Source organism: Myotis lucifugus, unplaced genomic scaffold (genome assembly GCF_000147115.1).
Source record: "Myotis lucifugus unplaced genomic scaffold, Myoluc2.0 scaffold_733, whole genome shotgun sequence".
Lineage (NCBI taxonomy): Eukaryota > Metazoa > Chordata > Mammalia > Chiroptera > Vespertilionidae > Myotis > Myotis lucifugus.
In genome coordinates this window covers 22,186-41,519 of record NW_005871781.1, presented here as the reverse complement: position 1 = coordinate 41,519, position 19,334 = coordinate 22,186, and the positions used below count along the sequence as shown (strand labels likewise).

The 19,334-nt window shown below is 51.3% G+C and overlaps 2 protein-coding genes across 5 annotated transcripts in view; one reads left to right on the top strand and one right to left on the bottom strand.

Annotated features, from left to right (window-relative positions):
• PHF10 (PHD finger protein 10) overlaps positions 1–17,555 on the top strand; it is a 38,191-nt gene extending 20,636 nt beyond the window's left edge. For 3 of the 4 annotated variants that reach the window (XM_023746799.1, XM_023746801.1, XM_014447969.2), the window contains 11 exons: positions 1,974–2,080; positions 5,242–5,372; positions 5,975–6,058; positions 7,061–7,194; positions 7,290–7,439; positions 8,226–8,335; positions 9,828–9,981; positions 11,455–11,610; positions 15,758–15,866; positions 16,142–16,330; positions 17,364–17,555. In XM_023746799.1, the coding sequence (XP_023602567.1) occupies positions 1,974–2,080; positions 5,242–5,372; positions 5,975–6,058; positions 7,061–7,194; positions 7,290–7,439; positions 8,226–8,335; positions 9,828–9,981; positions 11,455–11,610; positions 15,758–15,866; positions 16,142–16,330; positions 17,364–17,449 (1,410 nt within the window). In that variant the 3' untranslated portion in view covers positions 17,450–17,555. The remainder of the gene's footprint in view (positions 1–1,973; positions 2,081–5,241; positions 5,373–5,974; positions 6,059–7,060; positions 7,195–7,289; positions 7,440–8,225; positions 8,336–9,827; positions 9,982–11,454; positions 11,611–15,757; positions 15,867–16,141; positions 16,331–17,363) is intronic. The other variant, XM_023746800.1, reaches the window with a different exon arrangement.
• On the bottom strand, positions 16,587–19,257 carry CUNH6orf120 (chromosome unknown C6orf120 homolog). Its single transcript, XM_023746803.1, has one exon. It carries the CDS (start codon positions 19,237–19,239, stop codon positions 18,559–18,561), a length of 681 nt encoding a protein of 226 aa, XP_023602571.1. The 5' UTR covers positions 19,240–19,257; the 3' UTR covers positions 16,587–18,558.
• Between the last annotated feature and the right edge of the window lie 77 nt (positions 19,258–19,334).

The following is a 19,334-nucleotide window of genomic DNA, read 5'->3' as shown; positions in this document are numbered from 1 at the left end:
CCGCGGGACGGGCCTGCGTGCTTGTTTGCTCCCGGGGCTGGGCGGCCCTGGACCCCAGGCGAGTCCCCCCGCGCGTCCCGGGGCCTTTCCTTGGGGGTCCCCCTCCTGGGGGTGCGGCTCGCAGGTGCCGGCGCCGGGCCGCGGTTTGAACCCGCGGGGAGGGAGGAAGTGACGCGAGCCGCGCGCCCCCCGCCTGGAGCGGAGGCCGGGGAGGCGGGAGGAGGCCCGCGGCGGCGGCCGGGCGGGTCCGGGTCACGCGGGCTCCCGGGTCGGAGCTGGCGCCCCCGGGGTGCGGCCCCCGCCTGAGGTTCGGGTCGCGAGTCCTGTGTCAGCGGAGGAAAGGCGTCCCGCCGCCCCGAGGACCCGGCGTTCTCACTTCCGGTCTCTCCCGAGGCTCCCATTGCTCAGCCAATGAAAATGTCAACAAATTGACGCAAAAACCCTTAAAACCCCGGGCATCAGTGCAATAGGAACCAGCAGCCTCTGGATGCGCCCAGGGCCGAGGACTGAGTGTGAGGCGCTTCCCTGCGGACGCGGTTGCCCGCGTGTTCGGGGACCGGGGTAGACGGCCCCCCGCCCGCCGGGTGTCTTAGGGCGCACGAGGCTCTTTACTGAAATGCTCACTGTACGAGCCGAAGGGGGAATTTCTGTACATTTACTTTCTGGGGAGAAGCGGAGCGAATTCCTAACGGCTGGAGCCGTTGGAGACTTTCTCGTTATCGTTGTCATTATATTAACTCCCTTTTCATGGGCGCTGGGTTATTTTGCCAGAATAAACGCTCCTAAACGCTCCTGTGTATGAACTAGTTTAACCCTCTTGTTAGCCAAGTCCCACGGGCGCCCTGGCTCAGGTCTGCACACGGGGGGCTCCGGAGGGCTCCCCTCGCCCGGGAGGGCCGGGTCCAGCCCGCTCCCAGCAGCCGGCCGGTCGTGCGGACCAGGAGCCCTCGCTGCCTCTTCATCGGCTTCTGCAGGCTTCCTCTCCTTCTAATGTGTATTTCACAGAATAATACCAGTCCCAGAAAGCCGCACTACCCAGGCTTTTTAAAAGAAATCTCTGTTAAGCCTTCTATTCATTAAGCTTTAGCTAATATGTGAGTAAATACATTCCCTGACATTGGATACCGCATTCATTTTCTTAATGTAATGGTCCGACTTACCGCCTTGATATTATTGTGACGTAATGGGTGATGTCACCTTCATTGGTTTAAGCCTCTTTTTTTGTGTGGGGAGGGAGTTGCCATGTAGAGTGATGACTCTTATCAGGTAACTGGTGGCCCTGTGCACGGATTCGTGCACTTTGAAAGGAAATTAATTAGAAGAAATATTTTAATATTGCTGTTCACCCTTTCTCAACATAACCCACGGCCAAAGGTGGAACGTTCGGCCCCACGAGGAATCGGGCTCCCTCCTCTCTGGTTCTGGGTAGCCTTTTATACATATAGATGTTTTTGCTAAATTTTTGCTACGTAAGAAGAAAATTAACAGGGTTGGTAACCTCTTTCTAGTCCTTGTGTGTCCTCTGAGATATAAGTTCCTAAAACAGCCAATTAAGATAGTCCTGTAAACCAACTGTAATTTGAATTAAACACTAAATGATCCATATACTTTACTTTTAGCTGGGATAGGAGGCTTGCTTGAATTTTGAGTATCAGCAATTTCACGTTAATTTTCATTAAACTAGAAGGCATTTTAACCTTGGTTGTAACCTCAGTTGGTAAGAAAGCAAAAGTAGATTTAGATTTATAGGTAAATTGAAAGGTTGTTTTTTTAAATTGTATTGAAGATGAGTTTTTTAGCTTTTTCCAGGTCTTGCCCATACCACATTCTAGGCCTCTTGTTAATTATAATAGAAAGTTAACATTTGTATAACCAGTTGTCCTTCGAAAGTCTCTGAGTCTTGTAACCAGTCTGGGAAGTACCTTTCTTCCGTATTATTTGTTCTCTGACTGTTTAATCTTTAACATGTTTAGGATGACAATGAAGATAATTCAAATGACGGGACCCAGCCATGCAAAAGGAGGCGGATGGGCTCCGGAGACAGCTCCCGGAGCTGCGAGACCTCCAGCCAGGACCTCAGGTACTGTCCCTCGTGGCTTGTCATAGCTCTGTGGTGTGTTTCTCTCCTCTGCTTTGCTCTCCCTCCTCCGCCCCCAGCCCTGGAAGAGGCCGTTCTCAAAAATTGTAGAGTATGTTTGTCATGTTTTACAGTGTGACACCAAAGTGGCTTTTGTTCTCAGTGCAATTTTTTTTTAATTTGGTAAAATGCACATAAAATTCACCATTTAAACTATTTTAAAGTGTATAGTTCAGTGGCATTAATTCCATTCATAGTGTCGTCTAGCCATCACCACCACCCATTTCCAAAACGTTTTCACCACCAAAAGCAGAAACTGCATGACCATCAAGCACTAGAAATTCTCGTTTCCCTGCTCCCCAGCCCCTGGCAGCCAGCACTGTGTCATTATGAATGTGCGTGTTTGAGGCACCTGGTGGAAGTGGAATTATACAATGTTCATTTTGTGTCTGGCTGTGTCTTCAAAGCACATCCATGTAGTGGCATGGATCAGACTTGTCTTTACGGCTGAACGATACTGCGTGGTATGGGGGTACCGTGTTCGCTTAGCCATTCTTCCGCTCATGGACGTTGGGTTCTTCCCACCTTTTGGTTGTAATCATGTTGCTGTGAACATTGGTATATACGTACCTGTTCAGAGTCCTGTGTTCTAGTCCTGGTTAGAGTTTATGGTAATTCTATGTTTTCCACAGGAAACGCACCATGTCATATTCCTACCCAGAGTGTACCAAGTTTCCAATTTCCTATCCTTATCAGTTTATGTCAGCCGAAGGTCATTGGGGTCAATTCAATGCCAATAGTAATTCCCAATTTGGGGTGCAGCGAAGGAAACTTCATTCAGTGCAAACAGCCGCCCTGGGACCAGGCTCCCCTCCAGGAAACCACTCAGTGGGGGAAACACAGTTCAGGCTTAGGTGGCAGCTTGAGGCAGAGGGAAGCTGGCTTATGGAGACAGAATTCCCACCCCTAGTCCCTGGTTGGTCTGTCCTGTAAATGAGGGCTCCAAATCCTTACAGATTGATTAGGCCGAAAGTCACTGTCCTGATTGGGCAGATAAGAGATGCTCTGATTGGTCGGTGAAGAAGGTGATGGATATGGCTGTCCCACAGGAATGGACGGGAAAGCCTCCGTCCTATTGGTTGAAATGGGAGCCAGGGAACTTGTAAGGGCCGGCTCAGGCTCAGGCGCAGGAACAGGCAGGCAGCCCCTGCAGGCTCCTCCGGATGTGGGGTTTGCAGGAGAGGCCCCTGTGCAGAAATGTTTGCGAGGCTCTTTTTAAATTCGTTTTATGTTTTTAAATTCGTTTTATGTTTTTAAATTTAAGCCCAGTGGAGCCACCGGAAGCCCTTTTTCGCAGGTATCTTTCTCAGGGTCCAGTTATTTTCTGGTGTTTTTTTTGAGTAGCTATTTTAAAGCCATGGAGTGGTATCTCATTGCGATTTGATTTGAACTTCCATAATGACGAATGATGTCGAGCATCATTTCATGTGCTTTTCCCTCTTGTATATCTTCTTTGGAGAAATGTCTGTTCAAGTTTTTTTGCCCATTTTTAAATTGGATTGCTTGTTTTTTTGTTGTTGAGTTGCAGTTTTTTATATCTTCTGGATATTAATCTCTTATCAGGTACACAATTTGCAAATATTTTCTCTCATTTTGTGGGCTGTCTTTTCATTCTGTCAATTATGTCCTTTCATGCACAAGTATTTAAATTTTGCCAAATTCCTCGTTATCTTTTTTTTGCTTGTGCTTTTTAGCATCATATCTAGAACCTATTTACCTCCTATGTTTACGTCTAAGAGTTTTCTAGTTTTAGTTCTTATATTTAGGTTGTTGATCCATTTTTTGAGTTAATTTTTGTATGTAATATGAGGTCAGGGTCCAGTGTCCCAGCACCATGTTGGAGAAAATGTTCTTTTTGTTCATTACTTTTTACTGGATTGATGCCTAACGTCGTGTCACCTTCCTGCCTCTGGTACCCGCTGAGGAGATTCAGAGGTTGGGTCGGCCTGGGCCCAGGAAGCTGTCGTCTGCGGTTGAGGATGGGGGCTGATCCGCAGGGCACTGCCCCAGCACACGAGGCCCGGTCTTTGCCTCTGGATTTGTGGCGTCAGTGAGAACAAATAATTATGGGTTATAGTTCAGTTTATTGAGAAATAGGTTTTTACAGTCCTGCTTTCTCAGCTTCTAGAGACTCACTTCACATCTGGAGTGGATGAAATAGCAGCTGAGGGTGTCAAGCTCACGAGAGAGAACTCGGAACTGGTGCCTCCACCCGCTTTGGCCTTACCGCTCGAGGCTTGGTTCTTTGTGGTGTGCGGAGGGCAGTGTTCCCATCGCCCTTTGTTTTGGCGTTCCAGGTGGTGGTTCCTTTCCCTCCACCTGCTGCGTGGTTTCCTGTGATAACATACGAAATCCTGGGGATGTCGTTGTATTGCTGTGTTCTGGAAGACTGAGAGTTAAATAATTAAAATAGTTTTTCAGTCCTGGCTGGTGTTGCTCAGTGGGTTGGGCGTCATCCTGTGCACCGTGAGGTTGCGCGTTTGATTCCAGTTCACAGGGCACATGCCCGGGATTTAGGGCTCTATTTCCAGTGGGGGGCGTGCAGGAGGCAGTCAGTCGATGGATGTATCTTTCTTTTTTTTTTTTTTTAAAAAAATATATTTTATTGATTTTTTACAGAGAAGAAGGGAGAGGGATAGAGAGTTAGAAACATCGATGAGAGAGATCGATCAGCTGCCTCCTGTACGCCCCCCAGTAGGGATGTGCCCACAACCAAGGTACATGCCCTTGACCGGAATCGAACCTGGGACCCTTCAGTCCGCAGGCTGATGCTCTATCCACTGAGCCAAACCGGTTCGGCTGTTTCTTTCTTTTTTGTTTTAAATATATTTTTATTGATTTCAGAGGGTAAGGGAGAGGGAGAGAGATAGAACCATCAATGATGAGAGAGAATCATTGACCCGCTGCCTCCTGCACGCCCCCTACTGGGGACCTAGCCTGCAACCCGGGCATGTGCCCTGACCAGGAATCAATGGAACCATCACCTCCTGGTTCATAGGTCAGTGCTCAACCACTGAGCCACACAGGCCAGGCAAAAAAAAATAACCTTAAAAATAACATTGCATAAAAGCCACATGTAAGGCATAATGTGTATCTGTGTCTAGCTTTAGCTACTACCCAGCAGAAAACTTGATCGAGTACAAATGGCCGCCCGATGAGACGGGAGAGTACTGCATGCTTCAGGAGCAGGTCAGCGAGTACCTGGGGGTGACCTCCTTCAAACGGAAGTACCCAGGTACCGAGTCTCAGTTCCTGTAACAGGTTGATCTGACTGTAATGATAGTGATGTTTTTGTTGGGCTGAGTGTGGATTATCTATGTGCTTATGTTCCTCTGCTGGCCGATCTCCGCTCACTTCTGGCCTCCCAGCACCTCTCTGTGTATCAGTTTGTTCCTTTGCCTTCTAAACTGATTGAAAAGCAAAACAAGGGTGATAAGTTTCCCGGGGAAACTTTTAGAAAAATAATTGTATAGCGACATGAGCCAAGGGCTTTGCTTCGCAGCCCGAGAAGAGGCGGCGGCTACGTACATGCACAGGGTCCGAATGCGAGAAGGGCTACATCCTTCAGCTGTTTGAACGGGATTGGCGATGTACCTGCTTGTTTTGAGTTATTCTATTTTGAGTTTCATTTTAAATTTTACTTCTTGAATTTAAAGATGGATTCTGTGTATAACACTTGGAATATATAACATGAAGTACTTTTTAAAGTCTTGGAACATTTTAACTTTTTAATACTTTTAAAAAGTGTTTTTAGCTTTTAAAAATGTTACAAATGCATAATGTTACACAAGCAAACAACTCCTTTTAATAGTCCTTTGTCTTTATTTTTTTCTGGAGATTTAGAGCGACGAGATTTGTCTCATAAGGAGAAACTCTACCTGCGAGAGCTGAACGTCATCACGGAGACGCAGTGCACCCTAGGTAACAGGCGTTCCCGTGAGGTGGTGTTGGATGAGTGCTTATCCTTTTCCTAAAACATCCTACAACATTAATAAAATACACTGAATTATTTTAATGCCAAGTTATTTACTTTATTTTTGATTACTGTTAAAATAAGAAGGAGAACGGTGTATTTAGTGACTACCATTTTCTAATAACAGTCACATAAGTGTTAAAGAGTGTGTGTTTTATGTGCAAGATTTGTTTGGTACTTTTTAGAAGTATTGATCCATCTCTCTTAAAAGGCACATTTTGTTCCATTTTTAGTTCCGAATAGTTACCTCCATGCTTTACTTGTAATTTCCCTTTTACAAATATGTTAATGCAGCATGGCTACTTTTAATACAAGCGAGGAATTTATCTCAGCAGTTGTTATCATCTGATGCTGTGATATTTGGAAGTTGCCCGTCTGACTTGTGTGCCAGCGCTTTAAGACTAAGAACTGTGATACAGTGGGGTCTGGACTTACGAGTTTAATTCGTTCAGAGACCAAGATCGTTAAGGAGCTCGTAAACTCAAATTACTCTATCAATTCAATGCAAAAAATCGGCTGAGAGACAGCTGGTATCTCAAAAAACTCATTAGTCGGGACACTCGTAAGTCAAGGCCCCACTGTATATTGAAAATTCTTTGTTTTTTTCATCTGACATCCTATGTTATTGCCACTCGTTAGTATACATGATCATTTAGCCGTTGTTCTAGTAAAGGGATAGATGTTTATAGAACATAAGATCGTACAAAAGAAGCATTTTGCAGAGAAATTGATATTTTTGCCTTTGCAATGTTGGTAATTTATTTCTCTTTAATTGTTTGACTTTATATTATGAATTTATTTTTATTATTCTCAAACGTATTGAAATGTTTTGCTTGATTGATGGAAGGCTTGTATGTGCAGAGTAGTTTGAATGAGAAGCACATTGTAAAAAGTGGTTTTGCTCATTTAACTTTAATTGGGTTTCTTAACCTGTTTTTGGTCTAAAATAGGTTTAACTGCATTACGCAGTGATGAAGTGATTGATTTAATGATTAAAGAATATCCAGCAAAACATGCTGAGTATTCAGTTATTCTGCAAGAGAAAGAACGCCAGCGCATCACGGACCACTACAAGGAGTACTCGGTGAGTGTCCAGGCGGCTGGCATCGCCTCCTGGGTTTGGGAGACGACACTTTGTGAGGTGATGTGTGACTGCCAGCGGCCATGTTTTTATCTCAGCAAATGCAGCAGCAGAATACGCAGAAAGTGGAAGCCAGCAAAGTGCCCGAGTACATCAAGAAAGCCGCCAAGAAAGCCGCCGAGTTCAACAGCAGCCTGAACCGGGAGCGCATGGAGGAGAGGAGGGCCTACTTCGACTTACAGACACACGTAGGCACCGCCTCTCGCAGCCCCCACCTCGCTTCCTGCTTATCCCTGTCCCACTCTGTGCCAGCGCCGGTCCTTTCTCCCAGAACTTAGGCTGTCATTGTGAAGGACGGCCCGATGATGCTAAGGTTACGTGTGTGCGTGTGTTTGTGTGCGCATGTGCATGTCTGTGCAGGTATGCGCGTGTGTGTATACACACATACACGCGTGCGCACGCATGCACATGTGCACACATGCACTTATGGGTGTGACTGCATGTGTGCGCACACGTTTATGTGGAGCATGCATGCTTGTGTGTGCACATGCATGCGTGTGCATGCGTGTGCATATATGGATGTTTGAAAGTGTGGGTGTGCTTGTGCGTGCGCATGTGCATGTGTGTGTCCCCGTGTGCAGTGTCTTTGCTTTGTGGAGTGCATTCTGCTGCAGGGACTGATGCCTCCTGTGTGCTCTGAGGGTGGTGGTCAGATTTCCCTATCAGTTCCCTGACCTTCACTGCCTGTGAGGTTGGAAGTGGTTTTCCTTCCATTTCCCAGACCAGGACGTTGAGCTGCAGAGGCTGGGAGCTGCCGGGCCACAGGGCTGTGAAGTGGGTGGGGGTGCCTTCCCTCCGGAGCGGCCGCGGGAGAGGGACTGAGCCCCCTGTAGAGCGGGAGACTCCACTGTGCCCCTGGGCGGAGCTCCTCACTCTCTTCTGGTTTGGCTTCGGGGGGCGTGCAGCGAGGGCCTTCCCCTGGCGCCGTGGTCCGAGCCTGGGCTCAGTTCTGTGTTGCTCTTCCCGTCCCCCAGGTCATCCAGGTGCCTCAAGGGAAGTACAAGGTGTTACCAACAGAGCGGACCAAGGTCAGCTCCTACCCGGTGGCCCTCATCCCCGGACAGTTCCAGGAATATTACAAAAGGTGGGCAGTGCTTCTTGACCGTCCGCATTGGATGCTGGGCACCTCGGACCGTAGAGGGCCTCCTCAGGGTTTGGCTCCCACCTCCCTGCGTGTCCGAGGTCTGTGTCTGTGCTGTGCTCTGCCTCCTGGGTCTGTGGTGGGAACTCCCTTCAGCCAGGACTTGCTTTCAGGTGGAGCATCTGCTGGCGGAGCCTGGCGGCTCCCTCCTTGCCCACTTCCCGTTCTGTGGGCAGGCTCCCTGGAGTGAGTGCGTGCCCCGCAGCACTGGAGCCACGAGGACGTGAGGGGAAGGCAGGCGCGGGCACAGCCCAGACCTGGGGCTCCTCTCACGGCAGCCTCCGGGCCACGTGCAGATCAAGTTGAGAAGCCAGGGCTTTGCCTGCCCAGGACATGCAGGGCGGGCACGCCCTGGGCTGCAGCCGCACCCCTGCCCTGGCCTCGCCTGGCCTGGCTCCTCTCCACCCCATCTCCCTCCCGGCCTGAGTGAGACCAGGACCAGCACTGACAGGGTCGAGTGTCAGACCCTCGGCCTCTGCTTCGGCTTTAGACCCATTTCCTTCGGACAGAGAAGGTGCCCTGGAGAGTAGTGTCTACATAGACGACAGGACAATACTGTTTGCAAGTCACATTTAAATCATGGGTCAGCGAGATCTTTAAAAGTTTCTGGGTACCAAGCCATGTGCTTTGGGTGTGATGTCGTAGTTGAGGGGGCGGCTGGTGCGGCGACTGGTCACGGGGAGCGCCCACCGGGTGTGCGGTCAGCTGGCGGTGCCGTCCCACCCCGTGCAGGTGACATGGAGATTCCCTTTCCTAGAGCACAGGCTTCACTAGTTGCTTTCTATAACTTGCTGCTGAACATTTTTCTTTTTATTTTATTTCTTTGATTTCAGAGAGGGAGAGAGAGAGAGAAATATCCATCAACTGCCTCCTGCACGCCCCCCACTGGGGATGGAGCCCACAACCCGGGCCTGTGCCCTGACCGGGAATCGAACCCTGACCTCCTGGTTCATAGGTTGATGCTCAGCCACTGAGCACACTGGCTGGGCCTGAATGTTTTCTTAATCAGCGTCAAGGACCAGGCGCTGCCACGACTCACACGGGCTGGTTCACTCCACCCTCCGTGTCCCCTCTGCGTGTGATTGGGAGAGCACACGGGCCGGGCCTGGGGAGGGGTCCTTGTAGGATCCGTGCTGCTGCAGCTTCACCTTGTCTGCCGGCATTTTTGTTTAGTTTTGTTTGGTTTCGGGGCTGAGGATAAGGAGGCATCGTTTGGCAGTTAAGAATCAGTGCCTGTTTTACACTCGGTCTCGTGGACACGTGTTCATGCCTTTATTTATTGTCCCTCCTGGGTCCTCAAAAGGAAGGCTCACTTACTGCCTCTCATCGTTCCTCACAAGTATTTGGGGTTCGTTGAGAAGGTGGAGGCTCTTCACAGCTCGAAGATGAGCCGTTCCTGTTAACAGTGAAGGGACCTGCACATCTCTGCCTCCAGGTACTCGCCAGATGAGCTGCGCTACTTGCCACTGAACACGGCTCTTTACGAGCCGCCGCTGGATCCGGAGCTGCCCGCGCTCGACAGCGACGGCGACTCGGACGATGCCGAGGACGGGCGCGGTGACGAGAAGAGGAGGAACAAGGGCACTTCGGTGAGAACCTCAGTCCTGGGGAGGCGTCTCCTTTCCCTTGCACGGGTGCTGGTTGCTTGCCTGGAGCGTGAAGTCCCACTGGTGTCGCCGTCCTCAGTCTGAAAACGGCAGTTGCGTGTAGACGAGCTGCACGGCCTCTGTGAGCCTCATGTTGCCCTGGTCGTTGCCACAGCAGCGCAGGCTGGGGTGCTGCACCTGGTGACAGCCGGCACTGCGCCGTCGGTGTGGGGCGCGCCTTCCCGGTGTCCTGTTGCCTGAGTGTGATGTCAGGCTCCTTTAGGGAAACGCTGAGGTTCCGTTATGCCGGTGGGTTTTCCTGGATGAGGTTTTTTCCAGCGAAATGCATTGGCCATCAGTGTGCGCTGTGGAGTGCAGGACAGGTTCTGATTACTCCTCCCTGCTTCTCCGCGGCCCCCGAACCTGACAGGTGCTGCCGTTGGGCGGGCAGTGGCGGCTGAAACACGGTTAGTGACCGGCCGTGTTCACAAGGAGGCCGCCCAGTTAGCGCCGTGACGCCCCTCCTCCTGTCGCGCCGGCCACGCTGCTAGTGGGGGTGTAAGTAAGCCAACATCTCGGAGGGCACTGCGACAGCTTATGCCAAGGTGGACAAGTTCCGCAGCAAGCGATCCATCACAAATACACTAAAACTGTGCCCAAGGGACCCAGTCAGATGCTGACAAAATTTAATTAGAAAACAGATGTCCGTTGGCGTGTTAATAGTATTTTTTACTGTGGAAACTAGAGGTGAATCTCATGTTCACAGTGGGGCAATGTGTTACATTACATGATGGAAACACAGTCCAGAGAACACTTAATTATGTGACGAAATGCACATAACGCTTAAAAAAATAAGGCACAGTTCACACACGTGCACACAGTGTAATCCAGTTGTTTTGTAAAACCAGGGTCCGTGTGTTGCGAGTGACTGGGTGTCTGCGTGTGCAGACATGGCATTTTAATTTCCAGTTTTCGTAGTTTATATGAACATAACGTTGCCGCTTTAAGCAGGAAGTATTAAGGTAAAAAGTGAATTAAGTGACCAGATACTGAACTCCTAAACTTTGAGCATCGAAACTATGTCGGTGACCTGGCCCCACGCGTCTACCAGGAGACACGTGTGCAGGGCGAGCTCGCTCCGTGACCCCTGTCCCTCAGCAGAATGCCCGTGCACGTCTAGAAGTTTCTTTTTAAGCGATACTGTTGCATGGAGCGAGCTGCTCCCGTGGCGCGGTGCGCGGCCTGGGCTGCCATGGCCGCGGAGGCGACTGTCCCTGGGGAGACGGGCTGATGCGACAGGTGCGTGACTCCTGCCTTGGCTCGTTGTGAGTCTCCACCAGACGACGTTTCCTGTATTTAGAATTATCTCGTCGTTTGTAAGTCGATGGAACGTGAAAGATTGTTGGAATGTGTTCTGTGGTTTTCACGATTCCCTCAAACCTGTGTGAATGCCAAGGAATGTGCCTTTGCCCGCAGGACAGCTCCTCCGGCAACGTGTCCGAGGGCGAAGGCCTTCCCGACAGCCAGGAGGAGCCTCTCCCGGGGAGACCGCGGCCCAAGGACAAAGCGGCCACACCGAGGAAGGACGCTGCCAAGCGCTCGGTGCTGCCCAAGTCCGCCCCCGGGTACAAGGTAGAAGAGAAAAGCCCCTGACCAGCCTCCTTCCCGACCAGCCTCTCCCTGAAATGTTTGCCTTGAACCTCCGCGTGGTGGAGCCGCTGCTGCCGCGCTCGCCCCTCTGGCCTGTGCTGTCCGCTCCTCCTGTCGGCTCTGTCTCCTGGTGGCTTCCTGTCACTTTGGCTGTGGTTTAGCTTCTGTTTTCTGTATGTGTACAGCTTCTAAGAGAACCTTTTTTTTTTTTGCTTTTAAATAATCAGCAGGCAAGTATGGGCTTTTAAAAAATTATTTTCTAGGCAGGACTTTACACTTTGTTTCCTCGGAGTAAAGGCCGTAGCTGTCGGACATCGTGCGAACCCTGGTATGTAGGAGAAGGGCCACCGCGCCGGCCTCCGTCGAGGGCCCGCTGTGACTGGGATGGTTTCAGCCACTCGTCAGGTTCCGCTGGCTCTGAGGGAGGTAGTAAGACTGGCTGCAGTCGTGGTGTTAGCATCGCTGGGCCAGAGCGTGTGAACAGTGTTTCGTGGGGCAGCGGCTCGGTACCCTGTTCCGTGTTTGGTCTGGCTGCTCTCAGAGTCGGGCAGCAGGCTGTCGGCGATACTACGGTGTCATTTCCACCCGATGTCCCCGTCCCCTTCGGAGGGTTAGGCGGCTTGTAGGGGGAGGCTGCACAGGTTCATGTTTTGGGTGGTGAAGTGAACATACAGTGTCTGGAGTGCCTGTTACTGTGGTTGGTTAGGAAGGTGTTTGAAAGGGCTGTCAGCAGTGGGTGGTGAGGAGGTTTTGCCGAGTAGAATTGTAGTGCTGTCCTGAGTCAGAGCTGGGACTGGAGGGAGAAGAGCAGGTCCCAGGAGCTCCAGCCTCGGCCCGTGGCGGCCCCCCGCACGCGGCCTTCCCCTGAAAGGAGCAGCGCTCAGCAGTGTATTCCACACTAGGTTAGAAAATGCCTTTATGTAATCAACTGACACGCTTGTGTGTTTCAGCCTCGGGCAGACAATGCAGCGTCACCCAGCAGGGCTGGCTTCCGGGCTGTTCATAGGCAGTGGCTGCGTGATTTTTATACTTGTATTCACATGTATAGCTTATATCATTTTTTAAACTAAAGGTTTAAGTTAACACTTAAATCACTAAAAGCAAATGAACTCCAAAGATTAAGTTTGGAAAGTTAGCGTGCGGGTGCCACACGCGGGCTGTGGTCTGCGGGGAATGGCCGCGAGCGCACTGGCCGGGGTGGAGACTGTCAGTGACACGGGAATCACGGCCAGGGGGTGGGGGGACGTGGGTGGGGCTGGAATGGAGACGCGTGCTGTGGTGACGGACTGTGGAGGGCACAGATCCCCTCCGTCCGGACTGGCGGGAGCCTGGCTGCGGAACACGCACTGGGCCTCCTGGACGGAACCGCGTCAGCGTTTCACAGTCTGGGACGGCCAGTATTAGACTCAGTACCCTGATGTGAACACATTTATCAAAAGTTAACCTCTATGAAAGTATTAATAAGCCAAGATGTGCCTAAATATTAGGATACTTCAAGCCGAAGGTCATGGATGTAAATGTTTAAACGCACCTGATGTCTTGCTTGCCCTTAACGCGTAGGTCAGTGTTGTTTAGGTTACGTTAACCTGAGATTAAAGCATTCTTGCTAGGACTCAGGCCCACGTCACAAGTACAGAATTAAACTGTATTAGTGCTACCGTGAACGTCTCACTCACCTTCGGTTACGTTTTAAGCAGGAAAACAGGTGTGTTGTGAGCCTTTGGTTGGCGTGCTGAGAACTATTGGGATGAGTATTAGTTTTCTTGTCAGTAGTGAAGCTGAGGTTGCGGTAGTTACAGTGGAACCGAATTATCATCAGACATGCCAGGGGTGTTCTGTTCATTGCTCTTTGGGGAGCTCTGCCCACTCCCCATCCTGCTCCCCTGAATCCCCCGTCCCTGAGACGCCTCCCCCCTAGCGACCGACTGCTGTCGCGGGCCGAGTCCTGGCGTAGACACTGGCTTCTGAGGGAACAGAGGGTTTCTGTGCTGAGCCCGGCAGCATCTCGGAAATGCTGGAAGCGCCCGCTCATGTGCTCCCCCTCCGCCTCCACCCGTCTCCCTGTTCTCAAGATGAAGACTGCCGGGTAAGGAGAATTGTAAGTGGTTTAACACACATGCTGTTAAGCTTAGAAGTTAAACCTAGGATTTCCTTGGCGTCCCTTTTATCATAGGTGCCTCATGTGTTGTATTTCAGTGATTGTGGGACTTGAATTGATCTAGAATGTGAATGACTAGCCTTTCGACGTCTGTAAGGGTCTCCTGTGAGGCGCTCTCCTTACAGAATTCCGTGTCGTGCGGCTTCTTCCTGGACGCGTCGCCATCGGCACGGCGAGTGCGTGTCTGACCTCAACTGCGGGTGTTAGAGAAGCGTGACTTTCACATGCAGTGCCGGTAACGGAGCCAACAGGTGGTTCTTATCTGGGTAGATGGAGGGGTCGCTTCCGCTGTACATGATGGCAGTGACAGGTCTGACCATAACGGAACCTGCACTTGGTCCTGGGGGGCGCTTCCTGGCTGTTTTCACGGAGGCAGGGGAGCCTGAGAGCCTGGTGCTTAGAATGTAGCTGTGACCACAGGGCACCACACTCCAGGCTGAGGTGCGAGCCTGTGGCAGGACCCTCGCTGGGAGCAGGGTATGAAGATGCACAGGAGGTGCAGGTTAGGCAACGGTCGTTTTATATGTATGTTTTACTTCCGTATTTATTATTTTGTAGAGCTATTTGTGATTGTTTAGAGTTACTGTTTTTATTATATTTATGTATAAGGTTGACTTTTTAAAATAAATAAGACAAAAATTATTTTTGAATGCCTCTGTCATCTTTTGCAAAGAAAGACAATTTGAAAAGTAAAAATGCTTAAATAATGTAAATTAAGAACAAATTGCGTAGGCGAACAGGTTTGAAGGTGGCAGTGAGCCGTGCCAAAGATGGAATTCTAAATGCAAAGTCAGAGTTCTGTTGGGCTTCTCTGTGGTTCAGTCAGTTAGGGAAATGCAAGACGCATCTGGCTAGGCTTCTATTTAAAATGATTCCACTCCCCATGTCCACACATGGATGTGCCAGAGGCACTTGGCCATATCGCCTCTTCCTTTTCTCCCGTCGCTCCCCTACCCATGGAGCGCGAGTGAGCCTCGCTCCCGCCAGGCAGTGCTCAGCGCCTCCCGCCTGGTGGTGTCGGGTGCGGTGCCCCTGCCCTGCTCTGATGCCCGGGGCCCCCGATTCTTTCAAAGCCCAAATGCCTCCATTGGATTGAGCATGCTTTTAATATGAGAAGTGAATGGTGCCCAAAATATAAGGGTGTCTGTGTATTTCTATTAAGTGATAATTATTTTCTTGTCTGAGAACTTTGTTTTATATCTTACTAGAGACCCGATGCACGAAAATTCATGCAAGAGTAGGCCTTCCTTCCCCCAGCTGCCGGCACCGGCTTCCCTCCGCCACCCGGGACCTGGGCTGGCTTCCCTTGGGCTGCCTGTAGGCACCCGGGACCCAGCTGGCTTCCCTCTGGCCCCGGCTTCGTCAGGAAGGACGTCCGGAAGACGTCCGGTCTAATTAGCATATTACCTTTTTATTATTATAGATACTGAATGCTTTGCCCCTAAATGTGGGCTCTTTTATTATTTATTAGATGTACAAAGGAAATAATCTCACAACTTGGTTTTCCACAAACATTTGTGCACATGACAGTCTGCATGAGCTGTCTTTCAATAAAAAATGTTAAAAACTTGGTTTTATAACTTAGATTTCATAGATGCAGTTTTACAACTTTGGCAAATGTGTTGAAACAAAACCTGTGCCTAAGCTGCTCACCCTGAGTCTCCTCCTCAGTGAGCCTGGCTGAGTGGGAAGGGCCACGGGAACTTGGGTCTCCTCGGTGAATGGTGCCCATGTGGTTGTAGTCTGCCCTCTGGTTCGCTGTACAGGGCGCAGGAGGCCCCAGGAGTCCTCACGCGGGATCCCCGCTGACAGTTTAAGGTGAAATCTGAGGCTTTAGTCAAGTTACGTCTTTCGAAAAGGTCCTCAGTAGTGAGTCACCAAAGTAAAGTTGAGGCAATAGTGACAGAATTCCTTTTGAACCCACAGCAGGTTCTTCTGGCATGAATTCATAGCCCTCTTCTACCCTTCCAGCCAAAGGCCATTCCCAATGCTCTATGTGGAATTTGTCTGAAGGGTAAGGAGTCCAACAAGAAAGGGAAGGCTGAACCTCTTATACACTGCTCCCAGTGTGAGAACAGCGGTAAGTACCACCTGTCTGCTTGCCGTTTTAACCACCCGTGTTAGTTGTCAGCTAGACTTGCCCCAGAGAGTTACCAAGTATTAAAGGGTCATTTGTAAGACGTAGGTTAAGTCCATGCATTTTCTTCAACTCTGCATTTTCATTTCTCTTTGATGATCTTAACCATCGTAGCAGCCATTCTTGAGAACTCACAAAGCAGCTAGCATTTTATTAGCCATTTTAAGGTAAACATTCCCTGTGCTTGGTGAATCCTACTAATCTTGGTTTTGGTTTAGGCCATCCTTCTTGCCTGGATATGACCATGGAGCTTGTTGCTATGATTAAGACCTACCCATGGCAGTGCATGGAATGTAAAACTTGCATTATATGTGGACAGCCCCACCATGAAGAGGAAATGATGTTCTGTGATGTGTGTGACAGGGGCTACCACACGTTCTGTGTGGGCCTCAGTGCTATCCCATCAGGTAACGACCACAAACGAAAGGCCGGCCCCTGCGAGGGGATTCTCCCAGCCCTGACCTGAAGGCGGCACACGCCAGTGACGTGGGCCTGTGCTGTGACCCCCCCCCCCTTCCCCCGCACATCCACCCGCCGTCCGTGCCCGGCCCTCCCAGCCAAGGACACTGTGGTGTCAGGGTGACTAGTCCAGGTTTGGTGTCGAGCTCAGTGCGTAGAAAGAGCCACTGTTTTCTACTAAAATAGCTAAAGCGACAGCACCCCTTTTTTTCAAAGCCTTGATTTTATTTTCATATGTCATGGACACAGTTAAAATGATTCCTATGCCTTTGGACATATTGGTCCAGATTTCTATCAATTGAGGCAGCGTAACAACCCAGGTAACTTTAGAAGGAACACAAAATTGAAGGATATATCACAGTATCTGGACTGAAACATCACACGTAATTGTGCAGTGTCAGACCTCACTTGCATAGTTGACACGTACATGACGCTGTAAGAATGCCAGAACTTCGCTTCCTGGGAATCACTAAGAATAAGCAACTTAGGTAACTACCTGAAGTCCTGCAGTCATTCAGACAAGCACGGAGGGCAGCTGATCCCCGTGCTGTCGACACTCGGTCAGTTTAAAGCTGTGTCTGCCTCGCCCACCAGGACAAGGATGCTAAGACACAGCTGCCAGTGAGCAGCAGCGAAAGGGCTGAAATGGGCGAGACATAACAGGGGATGTTACGGTACCAATGGCTGAACTTCCTGAGCCTGTAGTGCTGGGTTTCAGAAAGGGTGAGGATGTTCTAAAGGTCCATAGCACTGCTCTGCCCGCGCCCCCCGCCTGACTGTCACTTGGCATTGATGACACTGATTATCTTCAAAGGAGTTCACATTTTTCTCCTTAAATTAAGGAACGCAGTAGTGCCCTTCCTCCCACAAACCCAGAGGAGCAGCATTAGTGATAGCAAGGAAGGAGAGCTCAATGGGTTTACAGTTCAGTCCTAAAAAAATTCCATTTCATTCTCTATTAACTAACCATTTTTCTCCTAGGTCGCTGGATTTGTGACTGTTGTCAGCGAGCTCCCCCAACACCCAGGAAAGTGGGCAGAAGGGGGAAAAACAGCAAAGAGGGATAAAGTAGTTTCTCGACCCCAACACTGTAATATGCATTTAAGTGAATTATTTGGTGCCACCTTATTTCCAGTTCTCATTTTTATGCCAATAAAAGATTTTTGAAATGAACTCTGTGCTTAGAATCTGCAAGTTGACTCATTTCTGTTAAAAGCTGCTCGTACCCTGGGAACCAGTTTCAGGTAGAGAAACAGTTCGTCTTCCAAAAGGTGGTTTCTCTCTTAGTGTCATGGCTTCTTTGGAAATTCAGAGGGAAGTATTAGGTGATTTCATTTGAAATAATTATTCCTCCATTGGCCTGGAAGTTGCGATTATTTTTAGGCAGTTTTCCTAATCTTTATTGTTTCTGGCCTACCACGGGGACCACGACATGGTTTAGTAATGGGAGACTCACAATAGGCAGGCGGAGAGCTGGGCTGGGGAGCAGTGGGTGAGAATGGCATTACCGCCAGGAACACCGGCCCTAGCTGGTGTGGCTCAGTGGATGGAGCGTCGGCCTGCGGACGGAAGGGTCCCAGGTTCGAGACTGGTCAGGGGCACATGCCTGGGTTGCGGGCTCGGTCCAATGTGCAGGAGGCAGCCGATCAATGATTTCCTCTCATCATTGATATTTCTGTCTCTCCCTCTTCTTTCCTCTCTGAAATCAATAAAAACATATTTTTTAAAAAAAGCCAGGAACACCTGCTGGGCAGGCGGGCCCTCCCTGGGGGTTTGGGGGCCTCAGTCCCTCCTGCCGAGGGTGCAGACTGGCTCACACACCGGAACTTTAGACTCACGGTGACCACGCTGTCGCGCTCTTACTCTGCTCCGCGCGGGGCTGCTGCTGCGATTTCTTCTACATAAACCTGAGTCCCCGCCGCCTTCCTGCTCCGCCTGACGCTGGTGCAGGGGAGGGGAGGCATTTACTGTGCACACGGCTCACAGGGATTCTGGGCTTTAAGAGAAAACAAGTACCGGGCTTGCCGCTTCTCCTGCGTGTGGGGTCACTGAGGTAACACGCTGTATGGCTTTATTTCCCGTCCCACCCGGGACGGGAGTTTCCGGCTGTTCCCACCCGGGACGGGGTGTCCGGCCGCCACGGTCACAGACGGCGCGACGGGGGCCCCGCGCCCGATCAGAACAGGATCTCCAGGAGCAGCTTCAGGACGCCGAGGAGGATGGTCCAGAGCAGGGACTCCTCCTCCCGCGACGCGCCCTCCGGCTCGTAGGCGTGCGTGTGCCCCGCCTCCGCGCCGTCCGAGTACGCGGGGTCCCCGAACGGGTGCCGCTGGACCGTGCGGTCGAAATACACCTTCATCTCGAACTCGCTGTCCCGGTGCGACGGGTGCCCGTACACGCCGATGCCCACGGGCCGCTGGAAGTGCGCGGGGACGGCCACCACGTCGCGGCCGCAGGTGACGGCCTGCAGCTCGTAGTCGTCGAAGCTGGGGTGCAGGGTGCGGTCCGACACGTACAGGTCGGCGTCGCCGCGGAGGCTGCGCATGGCCAGCACGATGCGGCCCTCGTGGTTGAGCCGCAAGTAGCTGTAGTTGCCCGCGCCCACCTGCCCCTGCACCACGTGCAGCAGGACCCACTCGGCCGGGACCTCCTCCTCCTCCTCCGAGGCGCCCGCGCGGGACGCCGCCGGCAGCAGCAGCAAGGGCAGCAGCAGGGGCAGCAGCAGGCGCGGCGGCGGGGTCCGCGGGGCGCTCTTCCCGGCAGCGGCCATGCCCGGCGGCGCCCGGCGCGCGACCAGCTCGTCCTGCGGAGACACCACGGGGCCCGCGCTGAGCACGCCCGGGGTGGCTCGCCACATCGGGGCCACCTCGCGGCCCTGGGAAGGCGGGAGGGCGGGAAGGGCCGGCATGGGGCCTGGTAGGAGGGTTGGGGTCGGTAGGGGCCGGCCCGGAG